Source organism: Humulus lupulus, chromosome 6, assembly GCF_963169125.1.
Source record: "Humulus lupulus chromosome 6, drHumLupu1.1, whole genome shotgun sequence".
NCBI classification, from domain to species: Eukaryota; Viridiplantae; Streptophyta; class Magnoliopsida; order Rosales; family Cannabaceae; genus Humulus; species Humulus lupulus.
Genome location: NC_084798.1, coordinates 51591974 through 51609664, shown reverse-complemented (window position 1 = coordinate 51609664; position 17691 = coordinate 51591974). Strand labels below are relative to the sequence as shown.

The 17691-nt window shown below is 41.3% G+C and overlaps 1 protein-coding gene across 3 annotated transcripts in view; it reads right to left on the bottom strand.

The window, feature by feature from the left end:
- The window catches only part of LOC133782165 (protein NUCLEOLAR FACTOR 1), a 53134-nt gene that overhangs the window by 26572 nt on the left and 8871 nt on the right, over window positions 1–17691 (bottom strand). For all 3 annotated transcript variants that reach the window (XM_062221374.1, XM_062221372.1, XM_062221373.1), the window contains exons 6-12: window positions 10589–10748; window positions 10336–10480; window positions 9105–9234; window positions 8787–8887; window positions 8499–8630; window positions 8190–8270; window positions 7581–7783 (exon numbers count right to left, since the gene is read on the bottom strand). In XM_062221374.1, coding sequence (XP_062077358.1) covers window positions 7581–7783; window positions 8190–8270; window positions 8499–8630; window positions 8787–8887; window positions 9105–9234; window positions 10336–10480; window positions 10589–10748 — 952 coding nt within the window. The remainder of the gene's footprint in view (window positions 1–7580; window positions 7784–8189; window positions 8271–8498; window positions 8631–8786; window positions 8888–9104; window positions 9235–10335; window positions 10481–10588; window positions 10749–17691) is intronic.

Below are 17691 nucleotides of genomic sequence, written 5' to 3'. Positions count from 1 at the left end.
GTACCAGTGGGGATAGGGATATAAGAGAGTATTTTTGGCTGCAAGAAGGGGAAGGGAAGTAGTAGGGTGTAACCCATTGGGGAGAGGCTAGCTCTCGAATTCCTAGTGATTAATACAACATTTTGAGCATTTTCATTTATTCATTTTGTTATTCCTCTACTGTATTGCTATTTGGTAACTAGATTGGTAGCTATAGTCTATCAAGTGGTATCAGAGCATTGGATCACCATGGGACCGAAGAAGGACATTCAACTGGAGGAACGAGTCGAAGCCTTTCAATCGAAGGTTCACCGCCAACTGCTAGAGTTTCGTTCGAAATTGCAGCGATATCCCAAAGAGAGGGGGGCTGAAAACAAATATGCAACGGTTACCTAAGATGGAGAAGAAGATGGACCTCATGGTGGCTCATTTGGCTCAGTGGATGCAATCTTCAGGGAAGCCGAATGCCGAGACAACAGCCAAGGACGCCGACCGTCAACATCGTGCTTGGGACGGGGAGCACTCTGCAGCTCCGAAGCCAATCTCGTCGGGTACCAATACTACAACAGCTCTGTCGCCGGCAAGGGGCGATCAACCACCACCGCCGCCGCCAGTCGAGTCGTATTTTTCTGGGCAGAGTTACGGTCATGATTATTGGCCACCGCGCATGGAGTTGTCGTTGTTTAATGGGGAGAACCCAAATGCTTGGATCTATAGGGCAGAGCGTTATTTTCTTCTGACTCGCCTGACTGAATCGTTGATGTTGGAGACAGCCATCATTGGGTTGGATGGAGATGCCTTGACCTAGTTTCAGTGGGAGAACCAGTGCCGACCAATCATCTCTTGGGCAACCTTGAAAAAGCTCATCATCCTCCGTTTTCGAATTGCCTAGGTCGATCTCCGAAGAATTGTTGTCTGTCACCCAAACAACCACCGTCAAGGACTATCACCTTCGCTGAGAACTCTTGGCTTCTCGAGTACCCGATGCACTAGACCATATTCTGGAGGGAAGCTTTGTCCGTGGGTTGAAGGAGAGCATCAGGGCTGCTTTGCACATTTTACAGCCCGTGGGCCTGGCCCAAATCATGGACACAGTCCAGAGAATAGAAGAAGGCCACCAATTGTTGAATACGGGCCAGCAAATCAGAACTACTCTTGCCAAACCTACTTTGAGCCCAATAACACCCATAAGACAGTCGTTCAACCCGTTCATAGCCAAATCCCTGGTACCGTCGGTTACATCTTCTCAGGCATCGACTACTGCCAAACCCCCCACGGCTCCAACACCTAAACAATCACAGTTTCATAAGTTGACAAAGGCAGAATACCAAGATAAGAAGGCTCGTGGGGTATGCTTTAAATGTGATAAGAAATTATTTCGGGGCCATGAGTGTGAACAGAAATCCTTGCAAGTTTTATTGATGATTGATGAGGAGGATTCAGTGCAAATGGAGGAGTCACCACCACCATCTCCAAACTCAGGCGGCACACTGGTTACAGAGGAGACCCTGGCAACTTTGTCCCTTAATTCGTTAGTGTGGATTCCTTCTGCCCATACTATGAAACTTGCTGGGCATATTGGGCAACAACCGGTTACTGTTCTGATTGATAGTGGAGCAACCCACAACTTTATCTCTATGGATGTGGTCCCGGCAACAGGTATTCCAATCACACCTACTACATGTTATGGGATTCTTTTGGGTACAGGAGGTAAGGTTAGAACTGAGGGAATATGTGCTCAAGTGGAGTTAGACTTGGGAGCTTTAAGGGTGGTGACAGATTTCTTACCATTGGAGCTGGGAGGGGCTGATGTAAATTAAGCTATTAAATGGTTAGAAAACCTTGGCAATATGCAAGTGAATTGGAGAACAATGGTTATGAAATTTGAGATGGCTGGGACGTGGGTGACATTACAAGGAGACCAAAACTTGTGCAAGTCTCCTATATCACTCAAGGAGATGATTTTGGCAATGGAAAAGGACATTACAAGGAGACCAAAGCTTGTGCAAGTCTCCTATATCACTCAAGGAGATGATTTTGGCACTGGAAAAGGAGGCTCAGGGGTTTTGGGTTCAGTTCGGGCAATTTCTACGGAGGTAGAGGCACCACAGCAGCAACTTCCATTTGAGATTGCATCCGTACTACAGCAGTTTGAGTCCGTGTTCGTGATGCCACCTGGTTTACCCCCAAACAGATCGCAACCCAATACTTATCTTCCCCCTTTTATCGGGGACAATTAAGGTTGGTGGTTTATGTAAATTCCTTCCATTACTTCCCTTTGAAGATACGATTTCATGGTTCGGGATAAGTTCAGTCGATAAACCGATCGACCCGCCAGTTAATACGTATATAAGCGAGCATGCCATCAATCTCCAAGTTGGGGCTGGTCCAATTTCGGTGCGCCCATACCGATATGCACAGGTCCAAAAGGACGAGATTGAGCGCCTAGTGACTGAAATGCTACAAGCAGGAATTATTCAGCCAAGCACAAGCCCATTTTCTAGTCCTGTATTATTGGTAAAAAAGAAAGATGGGAGTTGGCGTATTGTGTGGACTATAGGACTCTAAATTGTGAGACAGTCGCTGACAAGTTCCCAGTCCCGGTTATTGATGAGTTATTAGATGAGCTTCATGGCGCAAGGGTGTTTACCAAGTTGGACTTAAAGTCTGGATACAACCAGATTAGAGTCACTACTCGGGACGTGGAGAAGACGGCATTTCGCACTCATGAAGGGCATTATGAGTTCCTTGTCATGCCCTTCGGCCTCACTAATACACCAGCCACCTTTCAAGTCTTGATGAATGAAGTGTTTCGTGATTTCTTAAGGAAATTTGTGCTGGTATTTTTTGATGACATTCTAATCTATAGCTCATCCTTGGAAGAACATCTCAGCCACCTCACTTTGGTGTTGGAACGCCTTCATCAACATCGTCTTTATGCGAATAAGAAGAAATGCATGTTTGGGCAAGAGCAAGTGGAGTATTTGTATAGCCATGATAATAGCTCTCTTCATACCACAGCCCACAAGCTTGATGGAAAAAATTTTCTTCTGTGGGCTCAATCAGTCAAACTCATCATTTGTGGATGTGGGAAACTTGGGTACATCACTGGTGATCTCTCGGCACCATCGTCCATGAATCCTACGTACAAGGTATGGCAAGCTGAAAACTCTATAGTTCTTGCATGGCTAATTAATTCGATGGATCAAAAAATTAGCCGCAGATATTTATTCTTCAAGACTACTAAGTAAGTATGGGACGTTGCTCGAAAAATGTACTCTGACCTTGGTAACACTTCTCAAATTTTTGAGATCCGCACCAAACTCAAAGAGATTAAGCAAGGTAGTCAAACTAATACCCAATATTTTTCTGATTTACAAGACTTATGGCAGGAACTTGATCTGTATCTGGATACCACACCACTATGTGCCAACTGCACTACAATCCAGCAACAACAGCTAGAGAAAGAACGCGTCTTTGAGTTCCTTACTGGGTTGAACAACAGTCTGGATGAAGTTAGAAGTCGTCTGGTTGGTCGCTCTCCATTTCCTGATATTGAAGAAGCATTCTCTGAGGTCAGGCGTGAAGAAGCACGCCATCGTGTCATGCTCACTAACTCGGAACAACAATCAATTGAAAGTTCGCCACTTGTTTCTAAAACTGGCCCACCACAATCTGGCAAATCCAATCTTGATCATCGACCTAATTAGAAGGGTGACAGACCTTGGTGTGACCATTGCCAACGTCATGGTCACACCCGGTCTACTTGTTGGGAAATTCACGAAAAACCACCAAACTGGACTCCTCGTCGCTAGAATGACAAAAAGGCCAACCAAGTTCAGAGTGAACCTAAAAATACTGTTATCCCTTTCTTCAGTAATGCACAAATTGAACAATTGTATACTCTCTTGAGTCGATCTTCCATGGCACCCAAATCTGGATATGAATCTCATAGTGCTTCAGTGGTACATTATGCTAATTTCTCTTCCGCTACCCAAACTCCGTGGATAATCGATTCTAGTGCAACAGATCACATGACAGATTCATCTCATTTGTTTGATTCTTATTGTCCCTGTTCAACAAAGTCTAGTGTCAAGATTGCAAATGGCACTCAATCCCCTATTGCAGAAATTGGCACCATTAAATTGTCTACTGATTTACTTCTTAAATTAGTTCTTTATGTTCCTTCTTTAAAATGCAATTTAATTTATGTTCACAAATTGACTTCCGATAACAATTGTCTTGCTAAATTTGTGTCCAATTTTTGCCAATTTCAGGATCTATCATCGAGGAGGATGATTGGCAGTACTAGGATTCGTGACAAATTTTATTTCTTCGACAAACAGCATCCAATCAACAAAGTTCCAAGTTCTCTTTATGCTTTTGTTTCAAACTCTGTTTCTGATTCTCATTTTAACACCATTATGTTGTGGCATTATCGACTTGGGCATCCAAAAGTTTTTTATATTTAAAACATTTGTTTCCATCTTTATTTATCAATAAAAAGGTTGCTGAATTTCAATGTGATATCAGTCAATTGGCCAAACATACACGTGTTTCATTTCCTCCAAGGATGTATACACCTAGTCCTTTCTCTCGTTCATAGTGATATTTGGGGACCCTCCAAGGTCTCTACTTCTCATGGAAAGCGTTGGTTTATTACGTTTATTGATGATCACACACATATTACTTGGGTTTATCTAGTTAAGCATAAGTCTGATACATGTCAGGTTTTTCAAAACTTTCATCATATGATCCAAACACAATTTCAAACCTCTATCAGAATACTTCGTACCGACAATGGTGCTGAATATTTCAATACCACTCTTGGTCCCTACCTTCTCCAAAATGGGATTGTTCGTCAAAGTTCATGTGTTGATACTCCACAACAGAATGGGGTTGCTGAACAGAAAAATCACCACCTCTTGGAAGTAGCCCGTGCTCTCATGTTCACTATGCATGTTCCAAAATATCTTTGGGGAGATGCTTTTCTCACTGCTACTTACCTCATTAACTGTCTTCCAAGTCGACCCCTTCAATTCAAGACACCATATTCTGTCCTTCAATCACCCTATCCTCACACTCCTTCAAATTCTTTGCCAATCAAAGTCTTTGGCTGCACTGCCTTTGTTCACGTTCACTCTCACAATCGTAGTAAACTTGATCCTAGAGCAATAAAAACAGTATTCTTGGGTTATTCTCCTTCCCAGAAAGGTTATCGTTGCTATTGTCCACTCACAAAAAAATCATACATCTCAAGTGATGTAACTTTTTTTTTAATAAGTTCCATATTTCACCCCCACCTTGCTTCAAGGGGAGCACAGTCATCACAAGCAAGAAGCTCAGTGGTCGTGGGGTTAAGAATTACCTCTAAACACTCCATTCTCTTCAGAACCAGAAAAAGCAAATCCTTCTTCTTCTTCGAACATCTTAGAAACAGAAAGACCTCAAGACTTACAAAAAGACCTTCGGGTGTACTCCAGAAGAAATAAACAAGTCACAAATCCTCATCATAGTCAAGAGCCCGATCCGGTGATAGAACCACTTCCCGCAAATGATTCAGGTACTCCCCTCAAAAACTCAGTCAGATCTAGACATTCCTATTGCTTTAAGAAGAGGAACTAGATCTTGTACTCAACACCCTATTTCGAAATTCATCTCTTATTCAAAATTATCATCTCCATTTAAAGCTTTTACCTCTAATCTATCAAATATTGTGATTCCCAGGAACATCAATGAAGCACTTGATACTCCTCAATGGAACGCAACAGTTCTCAAAAAGATAAAAACACTCGAACAGAAGGGAACTTAGAGATTGGTGGAATTACCACCATATAAGAAGATAATAGAGTGCAAATGGGTGTTTACATTCAAGTACAATGCAAATAGTATCATTGAGAGGTACAAAGCTTGATTAGTTGCCAAGGGGTTTACTCAAACTTATGGAATTGACTACAATGAGACATTCGCTCCGGTTGCGAAACTCAATACTATCAGAGTATTGCTCTCGTTAGCAGTCAACTTGGATTGGGAATTGCATTAACTCGATGTAAAAAATGCCTTCTTGAATGGAGAGCTGGAAGAAGAGGTGTACATGAGTCAGCCTCAGGGTTTTGAAGAATCTCCCAATTCAACTAAAATCTGCAAACTAAACAAATCTCTCTACGATCTAAAACAATCTCCTCGAGCATGGTTCAATCATTTTCTAAAGGTTGTCAAGAGGCTTGGATACGTGCAAAGTCAGACTGACCATACTCTTTATCTAACACTTAGTCGAATGGAAAATGTCAGTTCTGATCGTGTATGTTGATGACATAATTGTCACTGGCAACTATACTAAAGAGATGAGTATGATTAAAGAAAGGTTGGCAAAGGAGTTCGAAGTCAAAGATCTCGGTGCTCTCATGTATTTTCTGGGAATGGAATTTGCTAGAAGCAAAAGAGGGAGTTCTGTGTCCCAAAGGAAATACACTCTTGATCTCTTAAAGGAGACAGGAATACGTGGTAGCAAGCCCAGCAAGACTCCAATTGAGCTTGGAGACGAGAAAAATATTTGAAGGAAGTCCAGTTGACAAAGGGAGGTACCAACAGCTAGTAGGGAAGCTTATCTACCTTTCACATACTAGACTTGACATTGCCTTTGCAGTGAGCCTAGTCAGTCAATATATTCATGATCCTTGTCAAGGACATCTCAATGCAGTATATAAAATTATGAGGTATCTTAAGCAAACACCAGGAAAAAGTCTTTTCTTCAAAAAGACAAACGAGAGGAAAGTTGAAGTGTTCACAGATGCAGATTGGATTGGGTCAGTTGATGATAGAAAGTCTACATTTGGGTATTGTACAATTGTTTAGGGTAATGTAGTTACATGGTGAAGTAAAAAGCAAACAGTGGTTGCGAGGAGCAGTGTAGAGGCAGAATATAGAGCCATGGCCTATGGAGTATGCGAAGCAATTTGGATTAAACGCCTACTAGAGGTGTTAAAAATTGAGTATGTAGCTCTCATTCAGTTTTATTGTGATAATCAGTCTACCATCATCATTGCTCATAATCCTATACATAGTGATCGAACTAAACATGTAGAAGTTATCGTCACTTCATCAAAGAGAAGATTGATGGAGGAATCACAAGTATTAGATATTTACATACAGATCAACAGCTAGTTGATATTCTCATAAAGGGGTTGTCCGAGTGAGTATTTGATTTTCTTGTAAACAAACTTGGACTTATCAATATCTACAATCCAGCTTGAGGGGGTGTTTACAATTACGAATTTTGAAGTTTCTGGTTTTAATATTTCATTTATTTTGTATTCTAATCGTTTCAGTTCTTTGAGGGTGATTAATTGTATTTCCCCTATATATACTCTATTTTAGATTGTAAAAAATATAGAAATAAAATTTATTTCCCTACTGTTCTTCATATATACAATCTGAAACCAAGAATAAATTAGCCTCTCCACTTGCTCAAATAATCCTCAGAATAAAAGCTATGTAATTCTTTTTCATTAGTTTTTTAAAACTAAGCTCCTCACCTAACCCTACAATACAGTTCTACTTTAATAGCTTCAAAGTCAAAAGCTGTATGTAAAAGAGATTACCTTGTGAACTTTATACCAAATACAAAATGATCATTATTAATCCCGCCAAAAAGTGAATCAAAGTCAGAAGGTTTTGAAGACTTTTGAGAATTTAAATTTCCAAAATCCTGGCCGCTTCCAGATTCTTTATTTTCGTCCTCACTGTCTTCAACATCTTCATTATCAAACTCCTTAGAAAATCGGTCCATGTGCTCCACAGTAGCCTGAAAAATCAGACAAATAGCATTTGATTTTTTTTACCGAAAAAATCTAGAAAATTTAGTGTGAAAAATCCAGAGAAACCTACAATAGTTAATGACAAATAAATATTTGTTCCCGAAAAAAATCAAAATGTCGAATCTCAATGAAAACTAGAAATATTAAGATTTCGAGGTATATATCTTGTATTGCAGACTTAGCCTGCTATAGCAATCCTGATTTGAACATTTATTCTAAGTACAAAATAATTTTTTCTCAAAAAATTGAGAAATAAAGTAGTTTGAAAATCACAGCTATTCCATCAAACAAAAAAGAGAGCAAACTGAAACACCAGAACTACATATTAAATTATTAATATCTTGTCAAATCACAGTACATTTATTTCTACACAATTCAAAGAAAGCCAATTACCCTGTGAGATGAAGGGGTCAGTTGGATAAGCCTCTTAACAACACGAAGCGCAATGCTTGCCAGCGGCAACAGAATCAGAACCTAGCAATCATAATAAAAAATTATTTTGTCACTGAGTTTAAAGAGGATTCAGAATCACAATCATTTGGGTAGAAGTGTTTTTTTTTTTTTTGGATGTTTTGCATGGCATAAATTGCAATAAATTCTACAAATGACATGAAATGGGTCACTGTCATGTTGTGTTGTACTTGTACCCACCCAATTCATAGTCTAACAATCAATCAAATGCAGTAATACAATAAATACTACCTTGGGACGAGTAAATCCCTGATCAAGGAAACTATCATCATTAGGTAATTCATCCTTGGACTTCTCTCGATCCTTGGCCACTTTAGAATCATTCTTTGTCACAATATCTCTAGTTTTGAAGACATGATTTAACTGCATAAAAATCTCTTTGTCAATCATTGTAAAGTATTTTATGCAATTGCAAACCCCAATATCCCCAACCCCCCCCCCAAAAAAAAAACCCCTCGAGCCCCTTATGATTCTCCAACACCAGCCCTTTCAATGAAAAGGAACAAGTTTCACACTCACAGAATGCATTATGTATCCATCCATGACACTTGAGTCATCTTCCAAGCCTTTGAGGTAAAAGGGCTTTTTATTGCAATGCAATATATCCCGATAACTGTTGCCTAGAGAACAGGAAAAAAAATAGAAAGAAAAGAAAACATGAAAATATATATATATATATATTAGCAGGAGCAAGCTATACCAACATAATCACGTTAATATATTATTACAATGGTAAAAATTACACAAAGTATAAACCATGGAAAATTAATTTTTGCATCACTAAGTTTGTTATGCTTGATATTGGGGAAAATAAAAGAACTCATGAGGCTTACTTACATAGAGTGAAGAACAATCTTTGTTTCGAAGAATGAAAATCATTTTTTCCAGAGGTCTTGTATAGATCTAACCAGTGTTTATATAGTTTAAGCTTCATATCATAATCAATATTCAAATTGGTATCAAGATCCTGAAAAAGAAAATGATAAAAAAAAATTACTATATATATTTCAGCAATAATTTCCTAGCACACACACATACAACCCATAACAAAACAAAAACAAAAAAGAAAAGAAAAGCGGGGGAAAAAACATATGTATATACTGTTTTAAACAAAAGACCTCCAAGTAGATTTATTTGGTAAATATATTTTTATAAAAGACACTTCTTTTTTGGATAAGAAACCAACTGTTGTTCATGAACTTAGTACATCCAAAGGAGACCTACTACGCTGAACACCTAAATTAGACTCACATAGGATAATGCCTAACAAAACAAGCCATAATTAAAAACATAAAAACCAACAATACAATCATAAACATAACAAAATTCCATCAAAAATTCCCTGTCCGTTTACAAATCAGAAAAAGAAAATAGAAGAAAACCTTTTATACTCTTTAACCATTTAGCAACCCACAGCTTGATTCTTTCCCAAATGTTCTCTATTTCCTTTTTCTTATCTTGAATCAAAATGAAGCGAAAACAAGTAACAATGCAAAAGGGAGGGCCAATAATCATCCCCCAAAAACCAACGCTAAAGTGAATAGTTAGACGACATCCTCCACTCCATATCCAAAGAGAGCGAGAGGCTTTACTGTATCTAAGTTGTGTTTTAGGTAATATATCCACCCGTGTGGTCTTCCCACATTTCCTTGTTTATTCACCTTTTGTCATTGGGTTCTGGGATTATTTTTGTGTCTTGTTCTCATATTCTTTCTTTGACTGTATTTTGCTTTTCTTATTAATATAGCAGTTTTGTGTTAAAAAAAAATACTCTAATATAATAATAATTACCACAAAGACTCTTTCATCTACAAGAATACTTATAGAGTAAGATAAGCAAATATTTTGCAACACTATAAAATAGTCTCTATTACTGAAAAGGCATGAGAAATTATGAGAAATATATCCAAGAGATTGTAAGGGTGTAGCATGTAGACAAACAGAGGTAAGTGAGTACTGTTAGGCAACCGTCAAAGTTGCAGAATGCAAAATATTTGGGAAAAAATATTCATGTACGAGAATTTACATAGAAGAATAATAATAATAATTAAGAAAAAGGCAGTTGTACCTTTAAGAAACACTCTCCTGTGCCTACCCACCTGGAATTTGACATCCCAATAGCAGGAACCTCCCATTTATATTTCCATTTCATTGTTGACAGGTTATCAACCTCTACTTTTGATAAAATGTGTCCCACGTGTCTGCTAAACGCACTGCATGATATAAAAATTATCACAGATATGAATGAATACAATGATTAAACAGATTTTTAATGACACCATAAGACAAGAAAACCTAAACAAAATGTGACGTAAAAATACCTGTCACTCACTGTAGCCTCAACAGCAGATTCATCATCGATTCCTGAGTCATGTTCCTCATCTAAGCCAGAGGTCTCTATCTCATCTTCAGTTTGTTTGTCAACGCCAGCTATTCTTCCATTTTGCAGTTTGTCACTTTTCAGAGACTCATTGTCAATTTCTAGAAACAGTAAAGTATGAAAGCAGCAAACAAAATTATAAAACAAAAATAGCACATTTAAAACTAACTTCATACTCACAAACACAGATATAAACGATTCTGTCTATAAACGACAAAACTTCAATGCTAAAACTTGAAACAGGCCATTCTAGCACAAACAAATTAAACATAAGAAACAAAATAAGATTCATCTTCAGGAGATTCCATATCTCACTAAGAACTTGCAACTACTACATTTCTAACAAATATTGTGGAAAGACCGAGTTTTATTGATATGATTTCGTATTACAAAGAGAAAAGCCTATAAATAGAATATACAAAGTTAACTTCTAACTGTACAAATCATAAAAGCTATTTACAGCTATCCTAGGATCAGGTCCTAGAATTAGACAACTATCCTAGCTATCTGGGTTATAGATGTAGCCAGCTATCCGTTAGGCCTCCTATACATTTTACATACAGCAGAAGAGCTAAGAGAGCGAGTAAGGGCAGGGCAGGGGTGTCTTTTGTTGTGTAAAGGGTAGTTTGGTAATTGCTGAGGTAGTTAGGATCCTTTTGTATTGGGATCAGGGGGGATGTCAGGGGTATTTTGGAGCTGACGGCTTTTGACATATCTGGAGAGTAAAGGACTCGAATTTCCTGGTGTACTGATTTCCAATTCCATTGCAGTATATTCAATACAAGTGCATTTTTTCATCATCTTCTGGATATTGTGTTTTGTTATTTGCTAGCGTATACTGTTACATTGAAGTTTACAGGGAAGTGGGCACATCAATTGGTATCACAGCCGTCCTTGCTAGCGGATGCCTCCAAAGCGCATGGAGTCGAGAGTTGAGTACGTGGAGGGTGCAATGAGTGCCGTACAGGGTGAGCTCTCGGAGTTGCGAGCGAAGCAAGACCGGCAGTTTGAAGACCTTAATGCCAAGTTGGATATTATGTTGAAGTCCCTCTCGAATGGGCCACGATCGCCTACTAGCAAAGGTGTTGTAGGGTCGATGGACACGCCGTCTCCTGGTCCACCGCCCGCGAGTGGCTCCTCCGTTCGGGAAGTCGAGGGGTTCCATCGGCCGGAGTTCACGCCGCAGAAGATTGAATTTTCGATGTTCACAAGCGACGATCCCGACGACTGGACTTAAAGAACCGAGAGGTATTTTAGTCTGCAGCGCTTGTCACCACCGGAGCAGTTGGAAGCAACAGTGCTATGTTTGGAGGGAGATGCGTTATGCTGGTTCCAGTGGGAGCATCGTCAGCGACCCATTCGGCATTGGCTGGAGTTTAAGTCTCTGCTGCTCCGTCGTTTTCGTTCCTCCCATGAAGGATCCATTTATGAGCGCTTCTTTGGCGTGAAGCAAACCACAACCGTTGATGAGTATCGGCGCCAGTTTGAGCTTCTAGCATCCTCCTTGGGTTCAGTAACAGAACCCTTATTGGAGTCCATTTTTCTCAAAGGCTTGAAACCCGAAATTTTGGGCCCATTACGTATGTTAGAACCTGCGGGCTTGGAGAAGGCCATAGACTTGGCCCAAACCATTGAAGCTAATCAAACCATGCTCCGAGCCCATAGGGCGGTGGTCGGCCCTTTCAATCCACCTGCCTCTCGTTCCACTGGTTCCAGTAGTCTCGCATAGTCTCCCAAGGGCACGACGTTAGCCCCCTCTTTCCCAGCCCCGTCGAACAAAAAGGGCAGGTTTCGACGACTTACAGAAGCAGAAGTTCGGGAGAAAAAGGCCTGAGGGGTTTGTTTTAAGTGTGATGGGAAGTGGCATGCGGGTCATCAATGTAAGTCTCCCGAATTGCAAGTCATCTTGCTCCAGGAGGAGGATTTTGGAGCTATCGAGGGCACTGTGGAGGAGGCGATTGAGACTTGCCTAGAGGAGGTGGCTAAGGCACACATTGTGGAAGTCGTGGGCTTAAGCTCTCCCAAGACCATAAAGTTGCTGGGCACCATTAATGGACAGGACGTGGTGGTCCTCATTGATAGTGGGGCCACTCACAACTTTATCACCGCTGATCTTGCAACCAAATTGGACCTTCCTGTCTCAACCATGGACGCGTATGGGGTTCAGATGGGGACAGGACAGGTTGTTAAGGGTGAGGGTGTGTGTCGGGATGTGCATTTAGGCTTGCAGGCACTAGCAATTACAGCTGATTTCCTTCCTCTTCCCTTGGCCAGTACCGACGTCATTCTTGGGATTCAATGGTTGGAGACTTTGGGTGGAACCTATCATAATTGGAAGGACCATGTGATGAAGCTAAAGGAGGGTGAGCAATTGGTTACCTTGACTGGCAACCCCTCCTTGCATGAAACGCGAGTTTCGCTGAAGGCGATGATGCGAACTTTACAACTGGAGAAACAAGGCATATGGGTTGAATTGGGGAATACGACAGCCATGGTGTCTCCATCCTCAGTACCCAAGGAGATTTCCAAGTTATTACAGCAGTACCACGAGGTGTTTGAGATGCCTAATTCTTTGTCGCCACCACGTAGTCATGAGCATGGCATCACCCTCAAAGAAGGCACTGCCCCGATTAGTGTTCGACCCTATTACTATCCCCACATTCAGAAAACTGAGATTGAGAAACTTGTGGGCAAAATGTTGGCAGCAGGGATTATTCAACTGAGTATCGGCCCATTCCCATTCTCTAGCCCGGTGTTATTGGTGAAGAAGAAAGATGGGAGTTTGCGTTTCTGTGTTGATTACCAAGCCCTAAATCGCGAGACGGTTCCCGACAAGTTTCCCATTCCGGTTACCAATGAGTTGATCGACGAGTTGCATGGGGCCAAGATATTCTCCAAACTGGACGTGAAATCAGGATATCACCAAATTCGGGTGTGCCCATCCGATGTGCATAAGACGGCATTCCGAACTCATGAGGGTCACTATGAGTTCCTGGTGATGCCATTAGACCTCACTAATGCACCGGCCACGTTTCAGTCTCTCATGAACGATGTGTTCAAACCTTACCTCCGCTGCTTTGTATTGGTTTTCTTCGATGACATCTTGGTGTATAGCCCGGATTTGGCTTCTCATGTGTGGCATCCAACTGTAGTGCTCTAAACCTTGGCTTCCAATCACTTGTATGCCAATATGAAGAAATGCAAGTTTGCTCAAGATCGCGTGGAGTACCTCGGTCATATCCTTTCCGGGGATGGGGTGGTAGTGGATCCTTCGAAGACTGCAGCTATAGAAGCATGGCCCATTCCAAGGAATCTCAAGGAACTTAGGGGTTTCCTCATCCTCACCGGTTACTACCGCAAGTTTGTGACAGGTTATGGAGCTATTGCTAGGCCTCTTGCCGACCAATTGAAGAAGGACCAGTTTGGTTGGAACGAGACCGCGACTGCAGCTTTCACGGCTTTGAAGAGGGCAATGACTTCAGTTCCCGTGCTCGCCCTACCGAATTTTGAGAAGTAGTTTGTAGTTGAGACCAATGCCTCGGGCCAGGGGATTGGCGCCGTGTTGATGCAAGAGGGACACCCAATTGCTTATTTCAGCCAAGTGTTAAAACCTCGTGCTCAACTCAAGTCTATTTATGAAGAGTTGATGGCCATCGTGTTGGCAATGCTGAAATGGCGCCCTTATTTGTTAGGGAGGCGGTTCTTAGTTCGGACAGACTAGCAAAGCCTTAAGTTCCTCTTGGAACAACGAGTGGTCACTCCGGAGACACAGAAATGGGTGGTGAAGTTGTTGGGTTTTGACTTTGAGATTCACTACTGGCCTGGAGAGGGAAATAGAGCAGCGGATGCCCTTTCTCGTCAACCAGCAGTGGAGTGCTCGACACTATCATCGGTTCAGTGGCTCGATTGGGAGGTAGTACACAAGGAAGTCTTGCAAGATGTTTTTCTAGCTTAGGTGCGTGAGGATTTGACGCAAGGGCGGGTGGTTCCAGGTTTTTCAGTGGAGCATGACAGATTATTATATAAGGGTAGGTTGGTGCTTTCTGCCACATCTTTGATTCCTCCGTTCTTGCACGAGTATCATGCCTCTAGTATTGGGGGTCACTCAGGCGAGACTCGAACTTATCAACGACTTGCAGGAAATGTGTTTTGGAAGGGTATGAAGAAGAGGGTTGTCGAATATGTGCAGCAGTGTGAGGTTTGTCAACGAAACAAAGCCTTAGCTATGTCGCCAGCTGGTTTGCTTCAGCCATTGGCGTTGCCCAACCAAGTGTGGGAGGATCTTACTATGGAATTTATCGAGGGATTACCGAGGTCGGAAGGGGTGGATACGATTTTTGTGGTTGTGGATCGATTAAGTAAGTACAGTCACTTTATGCCACTCCGACATCCATTTACTGCGAAGAGTGTTGCTGAAATTTTTTGTAAGAATGTTGTGAAATTGCATGGCATACCGAGGACCATTGTGTCCGACAGAGACAAGGTTTTTCTCAGCCATTTCTGGGCTGAATTGTTTCGACTACAAGGCACGAAGTTGTGCCATAGCACCGCCTACCACCCTAAGACGGATGGCCAATCCGAGGTAGTTAATCGCTGCCTCAAGACTTATTTGCATTATTTTGCCTCCGATAAGCCCAAGGCGTGGACCAAGTGGCTCCCATGAGCCGAATACTGGTATAATACTAGTTTCCACTCCTCCTTGGGGTGCACTCTTTTCTGAGTTCTTTACGGGCATGATCCTCCACCATTGGTCAGATATATAGCGAATACTTCCTCGGTAGTGGCCGTGGATCAATGACTGTTGGATAGATATGCTTTTCTTGGGGACCTTAAAATGCATTTGCTTCGGGCCCAATAGAAAATGAAGGCGGCATCTGATTCTAAATGTCGCCTGGTGGAATTCCAAGTCGATGACTTGGTTTTTGTGAAGCTACGACCATATCGGCAGAAGACCTTGGCAAGGCGAAAGAATGAGAAGTTGGCAGCCTGTTTCTATGGGCCCTTCGAGATCCTTCGGCGCATTGGCCCTGTTTCTTATCACTTGGATTTATCAGCGGACTCTTGTGTTCATCCAGTCTTCCATGTGTCTCTTCTTCGTGCAACTCGGGGGGTCGCTAACTCGTCTCCCATTTTACCACCGCAATTGTCTGCTGACTTGGAGTTGCTCGTGGAACCAGCAGCCGTGTTAGATGTGCGTCTTGCGAGTCAGAACCAAGGGAAGGAAGTGCTCATTCAGTGGAAGAACCTACCTCCGTTTGAAGCCACTTGGGAAAGCTTTGATGCCATTCGAAACCAGTTTCCGAATTTTCACCTTTTTTTTTAGAAAAAGAGACAGAGGTCAAAGGAGACCTCCTCTCAATAAAATTGAAGTAAGGGCAGGGGTGTCTTTCGTTGTGTAAGGGGTAGTTTGGTAATTGCTGAGGTAGTTGGGATCCTTTTGTATTGGGATCAGGGGGAATGTCAGGGGTATGTTGGAGCTGATGGCTTTTGACATCTCTGGAGAGTACAGGACTCTCGAATTTCCTAGTGTACTGATTTCCAATTCCATTTCAGTATATTCAATACAAGTTTTTTTTTTCATCATCTTCTGGATATTGTGTATTGTTATTTGCTAGCGTATACTGTTACATTGAAGTTTACAAGGAAGTGGGCACATCACTATCCTAAGTAATAAATACACAGATTTAGACAGCTATCATAATTATTTCTACACCCTCCCTCAAACTGGAGGATACAAGTCCCGCATGCCCAGCTTGCACACTTGTTCCTCGAAGCTTTCCTTTGACAAGTCTTTAGAAGTAAATCAGCGACTTGTTGTTTGCCGGCACATACACAACACATAATTCTATCTTCAATTTTTTCTTTAATGAAATGACGATCCACCTCCACGTGTTTTGTTCTATCGTGATGAACTAGATTGTGTGCTATATTTATTGCTGACTTATAGTCGATGTATAGTTTCAAAAAATTGGTTCTTCGGAGTTTTAGCACTTCAAGGACACGTTTGATCCAGATTAATTCACATACTCCTTCAGCAAGAGCTCTAAGTTCAGCTTCTGCACTGCTCCTGACGACCATAGGTTGCTTTTTACTTCTCCAAGTAACAAGGTTTCCTCATACCTTGGTGCAATATCCTGAGATTGATCTTCTGTCCTCAATCGATCCTGCCCAATCAGCATCTGTGAAAGCTTCCACACTTCTTTCTTCATTCTTTTTTAATAATAACCTTTTTCCTGGTGTTTTCTATAGATATCGCAGTATCCTATACACTGCCTCCAAGTGTTCTTCTGAAGGATTATGCATATATTGACTGACCAAGCTAACTGCGAAGGCAATGTCTAGTCTCGTGTAAGATAAATATATCAATTTTCCCACCGGTCGTTGATACATCCCTTTGCCCATTGGTTTCTTAGTTATCACTTGCTTGTATTTCTCTTTTGGCTCTATAGGAGTTGCTACTAGTTTACACCCGAGCATACCCGCCTCTTTGAGTAGATCAATAACATATTTGCGCTGAGAGACTGAAATCCCTTGCTTGGTCCTTGCAATCTCCATTCCCAAAAAATATCTCATTTGACCAAGGTCCTTCACTTCAAATTCTTGGGCTAGCAACGTTTTAAGTGTTTCTAACTTATTAAGGTCATCTCCGGTTAGAATCATGTCATCCACAGGCAATAAGAAGCGCAATCTTTCCATCTTTTGAATGTTTGAAAAATAAATTTTGATCTAATTGGCCTTGTTTATATCCATGATTCTTAATTACTTGTTTGAACCTCTCAAACCATGCCCTTAGAGATTGCTTTAGGCCATAGAGAGATTTCCTTAAGTGACACACTGTTCCTTTTCCATATTTTTCTTCAAAACCAACAGGAATCTTCATGTATACCTCCTCTTCCGAAATTTTCATTAAGGAATGCGTTCTTAATATCTAATTACTGCAAAGGCCAATCAAGATTAGCAGCTACTGATAATCAAATTCCCACATTATTTAGCTTAGCAACTGGTGCAAATGTTTCAATGTAATCCACCCCATATATTTGAGTG